We start from the raw sequence: 11829 nt of genomic DNA on the forward strand, positions 1-11829 counted from the left end.
TCAATAAATAATCATAAATAGTAGATAGTGTGTTTCCTTCAAATGTTTTAAAATCACTTATTATTATTTTCAGTAATGCGCCGTTCATTCAAAAAATCTCTCACTTATATGTGAGCATATTTACTGTACAAAACTTGTCCGTGAACTATATATATGTAAATAAAATAATCGTTCATTAACTTAATAGAGTTAAAATGGTCATCAATTGAGATTGACTTTAGGCCATATCGCACAACCCTACCATGGAGAGTAACAGCAAATTAAATATTCTGTTGAACCATCCCTTTAAAGTAACCAAAATTAATCTGTGTATTTTGAAGGACTATTGAGAATTACCACAGGGTAGAATACTGGCACAAGCTTACCTGAATGCAAATCAAAATAGTCTAACCTCAGACACAGGAATTACACTTAAAATCTAGAGAAACTGTAAATACAATTCATTATATTCAGTTGCTAAAATAACTGGGTTCAAACCTTACCTTTTACTTCAACACAAATACTACAAATCTAACAACAAGTAAAGCATTTGGGATCCTTTTTCTGTGATGTCACTGTTCTGTGACAGTATAAATTCATTCATCACATCAGTAGCGTAAATGCAACTGAAGCAAAAGTACGGATTAAACTTCTCACCCAGCAGAAAGACAGGATTTGTTCTCCCCAGATGAACTCTCTTAAGACTTGAAGTCAAGCTGTGACATTCTGTCTGGGCTATTTTGAAGTGTCTTTAAGGAAAGTAATTTCACTCGGCGGGCATCATTGAAATGCATCTCGGCCATGCAAATGTGGCTCCTATCTCTTTAAATAGGGAAACATTTAATTCTCTAAAACTGTTTGCCAAAATAGAGATTCAATTTCATATTTGAAATCAATGAAATTCAACAACGTGTGTTTCTAAACATTAAAATGAAAAATACTAATTTTACATGTTGTTCAAGCTAATGCGCATACACACTCAAAGGTAATAAGATCATGACAGCATTTCATTGTCGTGCAATTGTTATAATATATAACAATCAACTATCCAGCCCCTGGTTTACGTTTAATTTCAACATTAATGAGTGCTGGGAAAAGTTACTTTTAAAAGTAGTGCATTACAATATTGACTTACTTAGTTACTTTTTATGGTAAGTAATGCGTTACGTTACTTTTGCATTACTTTTTATTACCTGGCTGAGGCTTGATCTCTTTCAGAACTTTTTTTTCCCTTTTTTTAAATACAGGAGCTTTGTAATTAACACACTATACAACCTTGATTTATCTTTAAAAAAATTGTACACATTTACAAAAAGAAAAATTAAGATAACGTTATCTGAGAACTTCCTGACCTCAGAGCTATACATGCTATATATACAGATTATTAAAAGTTTAAAGCAATGTGTTTGCTATTTTTGTACTATTTGTCTTACGTAAAATCACTGTCCATTGAGACAATCCCCTTTTCCTTTTCTTCCATGCCGAGAGCTGTTTGTAATCATGCCACAGTGGAGAAACAACTGTAACCGTACCGAAATGTTCCTAAAACGGTTTGGCACGATAGTGGAAAAGCAGCTTATGTTTAGAATTCTAAAATGCATGTCGCGTTGCCGAGCAGAGCATCCAGTGTGTGCGACCTCCTTAGGTGTCATACTTAAGGGAAAAAAGGTGCTTTATGCAACTGGGCACAAGGATTCCATTGCTAGAGTTACCAAACTGACTATTACTGTTTCCGCCATTCAAAACAATGAGTGACATATTGTGTGATTTATAGTCCTTTGGCCATTTCACCTCAACAATTGTTAAACACTCTGACCACTGGCCTTGTTCTGCTCCCACAGCTGTTACCACCAAGCCGACCCATCACAGATCTTGCCCTCAGCATGCTGACGTGTGGTTACATTTTTTGAGAGGTACGCGTCATGGTACAAGTAAAGTATATATTGGCTTTAACAAGAAAAAGGAAGCTCTGTGAAACCATACAGTTCTACATGAACTAGGAAACAGGTCAAATTCAGTTTAAAAGGAAACAAATCCAAGGATTGACAGGGTTGAGTGAAAGTGACCGTTCTCGTGGTGACCTCAGTGTCACGGGTTTAATCCAACAGTGCTAGTAGAGTTCTGGAACTCAGACCTCACAGCCAGCCAACAGTGAAATAAGGGTCAGCTGCACTGCCAGATCAGTCACATGACAGCTCCACTGGTTAAATTAGTTATTCAATTCTCAGCAAACACTACATGAGTACACAAATAAATGTATAACAATTCCAGGTCCTTTCGAAATGAGGACAAATAGGTTACTTCAATGGTGAAAATGTGACAACTTGTTCTGGAAAATAAGACTTTCAAGTACAGACTAATCAAACTAACATGCAAGAATTGCTTTTTCAACAGAGCAAACAACCTTTTATAAGGTAAAGCTTTAACAGCATGGTGTCCTTTGAATAAGCAGTCAGTAATTTAATTGATTTAAGCCTAACAAGCTTTAACAAAACACAGTTACAGCTCTCAAATTATGTCTAACATGACAAGGCAAAGGCTTACAGTGCATTCAGTTCATTCAATGATTTGTGAGACAGTAATCCTACATGAGACTTTTAGATTAAACAATTGGCTTTCAGAGTACTTTTTTTTTTTTTGTTTAACACAGGTGTTTCTTATCTTATCACACTCAGACATATCTGAATCTGTTTGTAAGGGGTGGAGGTGAGCGTGGTTTCACCTGGCATCGAGCAGGATCTGTCCTGCAGAAGCAGAAAGGAGTGGAAGATCTTGCTGCTTGCATTCAGACTCTTCATCATTTAGGAGTGTCTGGTCCTGATCTGACTGCCCTCACCGCTCGCAGTGCTGGAGCCATCCTAGCGGGGGCGCTGTGCAACCAGAACCCACAGCTTATCAGAGCTCTAGTTCTACAGGTAGATATATAATGCATACTTGAGTACTCATTGTGTGAGCAGCAGTCTTTCTATTGTGTTGGTCTTTTTTGACAGGCACCTTTTCTGGATGTACTCGGCACAATGCAAGACATTTCCCTGCCGCTAACTTTAGAGGAGAGAGGGGAGTGGGGAGACCCCCTTATAAGGGAACACAGAGATAACATAGCTTCTTACTGTCCCTGCCACAACATTCAACCTCAGGTAAATCACTCAGATGTTTCATATAGTACTGATGAAATGTCAGTACTTTTTAAAAAAGTATTATTTCAACATTTATAAACCATGAATCGTTCCTAAAGCATATTAGAATGATTTCTGAAGGATCATGGGACACTTAAGACTTCAGTACTGGCTAATTAAAATTAAGCATTCCAACACAGAAATAAATTACATTATAAAATGTTTACATAAATATGTTCTAAATATTAATATTTCACTATATTTTCAGCATTTTTGCTCGAAATTAATGCAGACTTGCTGAGTGTAGGAGTGTAAGTTTTTAAAGACCACAACAAGTGTGATAAGTAGTGTGTTTTATGATTCAGGGAGAATTTTGTAATAGTTTTTTTTCACAGCTTTACCCATCCATGCTGATCACCGCATACTCAGAGGACCACAGAGTTCCTGTATCTGGAGTCATAAAGTACGCGGAAAGACTAAAGAAGGCAATCCAAATGTGTACCACTCAGGTTGATGTTAACGGTGAGTGCATAAATGCTCCATTAAGCGTTTTTAATCATCTTTACACTTCTCAGATTCTCCTAGAACATAAAATAGAGCAATCTGTCCACAGTAGGAAGTATTCCTGGACACAAAGTGGACAATTACAAATCAATGTAGCACACAACACTGAATGGCATTTTGCCCCGTAATGATTTAAAAATCTCTATTATATTATTTCACATCTTTTTCTAAAACAAATCTCTCTTAAGGAAGACAAAAAAAGCTATCTTGACCTTGTAAAAATCATTTATTAGGTAAACAAGAATAGGATAACATACTTAAATGTTTCCAGTCTGTCTGAAACTAAAAAGCCAAGAATGTTTTGATTGTGGGGCAAGCACGGTGGGCGCAGTGGGTAGCACGATCGCCTCACAGCAAGAAGGTTGCTGGTTGAGCCCTGGCTGGGTCAGTTGGCATTCCTGTGTGCAGTTTGCATGTTCTCCCCAGTTCTTGTGTGTTTCCTCCGGGTGCTCTCGGTTTACCCTACAGTTTCAAAGACATGCGCTATAGGTGAATTGAATAAACTAAACTGGGCGTAGTGTATGTAATTGTGAGTTCATTTCGCTTGTGGCGACCCCTGATTAATAAAGGGACTAGCCGAAAAGGAAATGAAAGAATGTTTTGATTGTCCTGTGCATTGTGATTGGCCAAACACTTCAACAGTGTTGTAAATGTTGTTATTGTTTTTGCCATGTCAGTTTGAGCCCTTAACATGGCTAACATGAATTAGCATGTTTTAGAGTGTTTCAAAACATTGCTAACTTTTTTTTTTATTATCGTTATTTTTAAATATGGCTAACACATATTAGCAAGTTTTTAAAAACATGGCTAACTTGTTTGCTTGATTTTAACACATAAGCTGCGTCCCAAATCGCATACTTATGCACTATTCTACACCATTTTGTTGTATAATAGTAGTGCATTCACACTGAAATCTCTAAAAAGAATGAGTGCACTTTAATTACCCGGATGATGCACTCATTCAACCGGTAAAATGAAGTGTGTAATGATGGACAATTCACGCACTCAACAACCGCAGTTTTGCTCGCGTAGCGGAAGGGGCAGAGCTATCGGGTGCACATGTTGGATAACTTTATTCATTTTGGATGGTAAAAGAAAAATTCTCCTATGAGAGGGATTATAGCGCCTCCTGATGGTGAATGCGGTTATACTCATCACAGGTATTCTTTGGTAGTTTGGTCATTTTTTTCACTAATTTGGCAATCATGGAAACGGGTTGAATTTCCGATTAGTAAAAAACCATTAGTGTTCCATTTTGGACGACACTACATTGGAATACTATGCTGTTGAGTGTGTAAATGCATAAGTACATAGGCTAATGCATAAGTGCATAGTGTATAGAGTGTCATTTGGGACGCAGCTGTTGCTTACATGAATTAGCATGTTTTAGCATTTTCAAAACATGGCTAACTTTTTTAATTTTAGCACATAGCTAACATGATTTAACATGTTTTTAGCATTTTTTAAATGTGGCTACCTGTTTTTTTTAACCAAGCTAACATGAATTAGCATGTTTCAAAGTGTAGCTAACTTGAAACTTTCATTTTAAACGCATAGTCATGTTTCAAAACATAGCTGACTTGTTTTCTTTATTTTAACACATAGCTCACATAAATTAGCATGTTTTTAGCAATTTCAAAACGTGGCTAACATCTTTAATTTTAATACATGGCTACCATGAATTAGCATGTTTTTAGCATTTTCCAAATGTGGCTACCTGTTTTTTAACCAAGCTAACATGAATTAGCATGTTTCGAAACATGGTTAACTTGTTTCCTTTTTTAAAACATAGCTCACATGAATTAGCATGTTTTTAGCATGTTAAAAACGTGACTAACATCTGTAATTTTAAAACATAGCTCACATGAATTATGGGTGACACGGTGGCGCAATGAGTAGTGCTGTCACATCACAACAAGAAGGTTGCTGGTTCGAGTCCTGACTGGATCAGTTGGCATTTCTGTGTGGAGTTTGATTGTTCTCCCCGTGTTCGCGTGGGTTTCCTCAGGGTGCTCCGGTTTCCCCCACAGTCCAAAAACATGTGGTATAGGTGAATTGGGTAAGCTAAATTGTCCGTAGTGTATGTCCTGGTCCTCCAGGTTGAAGGTTAAGCTAACAATTCACCTCATAAAAACTAGATGTTATGAAACACCAAAATGGTGCGGCTAAATATCAACCTCGATATAAATGGTCCTGGGAGTAAGTAAGCTAACCTGAATTAGCTTGTTTTAACATGATATATTTAACATTATCTTAATATTAGTACTTAATAGGGCGTTTTACACTTATTAGGTTATCCTAAACCCTGTATTAACAGAATCATGGGTTATCTGTAATCAAGTTTCTCACTGCTCATACTATACCTGGGGTTAAGGAATAATCATGGGTAGTTAACAACTATAACAACTTCTTATATACAGTGCATATTTGTGGTGTCACTGATTGGACGAACAGCAGGCCATATTATATATATAATAATTATAGTCAGTTGCATAAAATATCGCCACATAGGTCTTTAGCTAAGCTTCACAAGATGAGCAAAGGCAGGAAATCAAAGACAAAATGTACAAATGAATGACAACAAGGAGCAAAGTAAGTAACCTTAGCATCTCCTGATCACTCCAGCTTACACGCTTTCCATATTTTAATATTTACTTACTTTCTCTCGCCGACTGATCAGTAGGTTAGCTTGAAAAAATTATTCAAGAATCCTAATAAATACGTTTATCACCAAGCAGACAGAAAACATGAAGCGTAATGGATAGATGAACATCAAACTATTCATAATTAATATCAGAAATGAATTGTTGACCATCCGTGTGTTTGATGAAGAGCGTTTTACAACATGACAGCTGTAATATGAAAAACTCCTCCTGATTCACGAGTGAAGTATAATGGAAATGAACTTGGAGGTCAGTGGCTGTAATCCCAGCTCTCAAACAAACCCGCAGGCTCAAGAGAAGCACTTACACTCTCTCTCTTTCTCTCTCCTTCCTCTGGAGAGAAGAGCACTGATCTGGAAACAGGTGATGTGCAGCGATTCCTCTCCATATCAGGCCGAGGTCATCTTGCATTGGAGCCACTCCGTGAGATATCCGCCATCAGCACGTCTTAAAGCAGCCTCCATCTGTCTGCCATTAATTACCTTTATTATATTAAATTCACCAACACCACACACACACACACACACACACTTAAAAAGAGAAAAAAAAACAAGGAAAGTTCCTCTAATCTCTCCCGTTCCTCTCCAGCAGATAAAACGCTGATCACACACGCTGGCAGCTCAGACGATTAACATGTTTATGAGATAGCGTATCAGGCGAGGAGATAAGAAACAATACACTGGGCAGTGCCAAGGTCAGGAGGAGGCTTGTGAAACACCGGCGGCCGCTCTGCAGATAACAGGCAGATGACAGAGTTTGTAGGATTAGACGTATGATTTTTTTTTTTTTTACACTCAGCTTCACTTCAGAGAGATCTCATCACCGTGGGGAAGCAAGGCAGCCAAGTCCACCTCCGCAGCAGCCTCTCATCGGCCACTCTGTTTCAAGAGCGCTCACTTTAAAGTGCTGCTGCTTACGCTGATGGATGTGATGTGATGCTCAGGTGTTGTGATGGAGAGCCAGTGTAACGGATTAGGCTTGGATGTTGTCCGCGTAGGCTTTCTTATTCAGTGGGTTTTGCCTTGTGATAAACTTGAGCTAGTATACTCGTGCTTTATTTATCTAGCTACTTTACTGTTTTTTGGGTTGTTTGCTGTATTAATAATAGTTTTTACTTAAATGAAACTAAATTATAGATTTTAGAATTGTTTTTAATTTTGGTAATGACCAAACTGAAATAAATATAGACACTAAAGCTAAAAGACACACAAAAAAATAATAATAATGTAAAGCTAAATTGAAATATCAAAAAAATGTACGTCAAACCCCATTAAAAATACAAATAAAATTGAAATGAAACTGAAAATCCATTAAAAGAAAAGCTCATCCAACATGTTATTTAAAAATTGTAAAATCAGTGTTTCCTCTAGGATTTTTTCCAGCTGTGGCGGCAGGCCTTTTTTTACACAGATCTACCAACTACCTGTGGCGTTATTTCAATGACAAATGTCGTGAGCGCAGTATTAGAAGTCGAGATCGCATTTATATAATAGCCTACGAGCATGCGGATCTCTTTGCTTGCGCGCCGATTTTTCTGCTCGTGCACAAAACTTCTTGCACGCCCACTCAAATATAAGCCGCTTTCAGAGCGCACAGATCTTCTTGTGCGCTCTCAAATAAACGCTGCTGAGGTGCGATTTAGTGCGTTTATGTAACGAGTACGTTTCCAGCATTTATTAGATATGCTAGGAATATTTCTGAATGGCTCTGGTATTAATGCGTCCTGAAATAAAGTAAAACGGCTATACGTCGTGTTTTCTGGCCTCACGCATCACAAAACAAATGACGCACAGCACTACTACGGTTACAGAAAAGTTTGCGCTGTTATAATTCACTTACCTTTTAATACGTTTTGCTGCGGTTATCACCCGCTTTAAAAAAATAGAATGTTTTGAATGAGAAGCTGCACCCCGCCATGGAAGAATGAATGTAGGGGAAACCATGTAAAATGTATTAAAGTACACTACTAGTTGATCATTTGGTATCAGAAGAGGTTTATATGAAAGGCAAACGCCTCTTGATTATGCTTACTTTACCAAAATAAAATATGATCATGCATTGATTTTTAATAATTTAATTAGGACAGTAAGGTTTGACTTTGATTGGACAAAAGTCTTGTCGCTTAACAGAAATAATGTACAGTTTAGAATATAAAGTCATGGTGCAGTGGAAAAAGAATTAATATTGTGTATGACTCCCATGAGCTTTGAGGACTGCATCCATTCATCTCTGCAATGACTCAAAATAACTCATTAATAAAGTGATCTGGAATGGCAAACAAAGGGTTCTTGCAGGACTCCCAGAGTCATGTAAGGGGATACAAGATCAGGTCGTTCTCGAGAGCTAAGTGAATTTGTTCGGCCTATTCCTTGATTATCAGGGGCAGCCCTAGAGGAATAGACTGCCAACCACACCAGCACATACCCACACGGTGAAAGCTCAGAGCTAAAGTATTCATATACTCTTCCTATTAGTTTATTTAATTCACGTATGTCGCATGGTTTTGGACTGTGGAAGGAAACCGGAGTACCCACGTGAGCACGGGGAGAACATGTAAACTCTGCACAGAAATGCCAACTGGTCCAGCCTAGGATTTGAACCAGCGACCTTCTTGCTGTGAGGCAAGAGGCCTAGCCACTTTGCCACTATGTCGCCCAATCCTGGATTAATCAAGAAAAGAGGAGGGAGATGGGGTGGATGGAGGGGGGTTTTTCAAAAAACATATATAAAATTTTCTACATTCTAAATTTCTAAATTTAGTCTTGTTTTAACCAAGACGTCTTTCAGACATCTATTAGACGTCTATTTAACACAAAATTGCTTGGTGGAAAAGCTTAAGATAATCTGCCAAGTGTCAAGATCTAGCTCTCAGAAGATGAAATCTATGAAGTTCTATGTGGACATAGCAAACTTTCATAATTAAGCACCTCTCAGAATGCTGAGAAACGCTGAATGAATTGTGACAGATGTGACTGACTTTAAACTCCATACGAAGCCTTGTATGATTAATTGACACTTACCTCCTTTCCTGTTGAACACCAGCACGTGTCCCATCGGTCGTTCTGGACATCCAGCCTGGAGCTGATCACTTCGGCCCTGAGGATTTTCATCTGTCCTTGAATGAGGTACATAAACAGTGATATTCATTACACACATTGCCAAACTGTTATGTCACTGCAGTGCTTGTGCTATAACAACTAACATTTGAGCATACTAGGTATTATTTGCATTAATCATTAAGGCTGTAATTATGATCATTTATGATCAAATGAGTGTATTTATAGCATTATAAAAATACTTTATCTGCATCAGAAGCTTCTCTCTTGGTTCGGCATCATTGACTTGTATTGTACTGTTATTATTGTGACTAACAACATATGGTATTTACAAATTTCAGAGCTATCATTTAGTTGCTACTTTATTGGGTTCAACGGTTCAATTGCTTGACAACGTAAAAATATTTCGTCAGCCAATCACATGGCAAGAACTTAATGCATACAGTAATGTGGAAGTGATCTAAGATGATTTGCTGAAGTTCAAATTGAGCATCAGAATGAACACACAAATATTTAAATTGATTCCCCCTTAAGTTGTTCTAAACCTTTACGCCTTTCTGTTCAATGCAAAGTAAGATATTTTGAAGAATGTTGGAAACCAGTAAAGTCTTTCAGCAACACAAGTCATCATAGCTGGGTAAACTTAAAGAGCACAGTTATTGTAATGTACCACTATTTGCATTCCAATTTGCTCAAACAAAACTCGACAACAGTGTTTTTTTGTTTTTGTTTTTTTTTACGACTTTTAAAGAGGGAAAAGAATAGTGTGTGACTGATAATGGCTGCCAGAGGAGAGAACAATGTCAAATTCGATTCAAAGATGATTTATTACAAACTAGTTCAGCTTTATAATTGTATGTACAGTTTTTCTACCTCTCAAACTCTGCGTATCCTGTACCAATTCCGTGACGTCATTTATTTCCGCATTCTTTTAATTTTAAAGGTCAGTACTGGCCCAATACCCCCATAAGTGGTTCCGTTCTCTTATCAGTTGGAATAGAATAACTTTTGAATAGATTATAAGAGACATTTTTTCCCTATGATTACTGACATGTGCAGGAACCACCAAAATTAATTACAGCAACCTAGACCACACAGAACCTAAAAGGTACACTTTCAAATTTGAGTTAGCAAAAAAGCGCCTCTTTTTTTGGAGGGGTTTATTATAACACAGACAACATGTAGAATTAATTTAATCACTTTCAACTGTGTTTTAGGAAAATTCTAATGGTTTTCTTTAAATGATACCAAACTTTAATATTTACACCTCTGCATGTGGGTTTGGGAAGCTTTTGAATTTGGGTAGGCAAATCCATTTGGAAACCCCAAAATAGCACTTGACTTTAAGTATAAGTATACTTTAAGTACTCTAAATATTAAAAGAAGGGTCCGTGGTTACAGGTTTTTAACATTTTTCAAGATAACTTCTTTTGTGTTCAACAGAAAAAAAAAGTCAAACAGGTTTGTGACAAGTAAAGGGTGAGTTAACGATTACAGAATTTTCAGTTTTGGGTGAACTAGAACTTTAGGTAAATGTACGGTGGCGGAGAGAGAGCTTAATGTGTGGTAATTTAATAAAGCACATGCAATGACAAAAAAAACACCAGCAAGTTAAGAAAAGATCTTTATCGGTTTGACAGCATACGTGCTGCTAATTCTCACAACACAAACAAATAAAGAAAACACCTGCATTTTCCTAAAACTCATGCAAATAGCATGGAATGAAACCGAACAGAAATGTTTCTGAGGGGAACCAAAAACATGACAGACCCGGATGGGATTTGCATATTGTGCCGTGACTATTGCTCAGTTAAGTTGTAGATTTAACATCCTGATTACACGATTCCCATGTCATTTGTAAATTATTAGCCTCGATAACCATAACCTAAAGTTCATCACATTTTCAAGTCTCCTTGAAAATATTTAGCATGTGTATAATATTGTGTTATTTTGCATGTGTTGTGAGAAAAAGCAGCACATATTTTTTATTTGTTTATGTTGTGAGAAATTGCAGTGCATTTTATTTATTTGTTTGTGTTGACAACATTTATGCTGTCAAACTGCCGAAGATCTTTTCTTATTTGCTGTTTTTTTTGTAATTGCATGTGCTTTCTTAAATTGCAGTACATTAAGCTCTTTTGGCCATCATAAAAATTGCCAGTGAGTGTGTATATTACAAGTGATTTCTTATTTTAATAATGTGCTGTTGGTTTTTCTCTTCCAGAGTGCCCGACAGTTAGCCTTCCTTTATAAAGAACTTGGACTGTCACTGAACCAGCTAAAAACTCGACGGAGAAGAAAATAAAAGTCTAATAAGCTGACTAGCGAGTCCCAAACATTGCTAGACTAAATTGGGTGAGGGGGGGGAAAAAACATCATGTTATCTGGTCATTTGAGGAAAAACAAGTGTGACTTTGCAAATATTTCTGAACATAAAGTTTACACTGAATA

At 37.1% G+C, this 11829-nt stretch overlaps 1 protein-coding gene across 1 annotated transcript; it reads left to right on the forward strand.

The window, feature by feature from the left end:
* Positions 1-1901: 1901 nt before the first annotated feature.
* On the forward strand, positions 1902-11728 carry LOC130240059 (prolyl endopeptidase-like). Its single transcript, XM_056471476.1, has 6 exons — positions 1902-1910; positions 2655-2894; positions 2970-3116; positions 3491-3617; positions 9365-9447; positions 11603-11728. The coding sequence occupies exons 1-6, from the start codon at positions 1902-1904 to the stop codon at positions 11681-11683; spliced, it is 687 nt and encodes a 228-aa protein (XP_056327451.1). The 3' UTR covers positions 11684-11728.
* Positions 11729-11829: the final 101 nt, after the last annotated feature.

The sequence above is a fragment of the Danio aesculapii genome, chromosome 13, assembly GCF_903798145.1.
Source record: "Danio aesculapii chromosome 13, fDanAes4.1, whole genome shotgun sequence".
In the NCBI taxonomy this organism is placed as follows: Eukaryota; Metazoa; Chordata; class Actinopteri; order Cypriniformes; family Danionidae; genus Danio; species Danio aesculapii.

Coding starts and splice junctions, on each gene's coding strand:
- LOC130240059 (XM_056471476.1), top strand. Junction 3,117..3,490: donor GCCACAACATTCAACCTCAG/GTAAATCACTCA, acceptor TTTTTTTCACAG/CTTTACCCATCCATGCTGAT. Junction 3,618..9,364: donor CACTCAGGTTGATGTTAACG/GTGAGTGCATAA, acceptor GTTGAACACCAG/CACGTGTCCCATCGGTCGTT.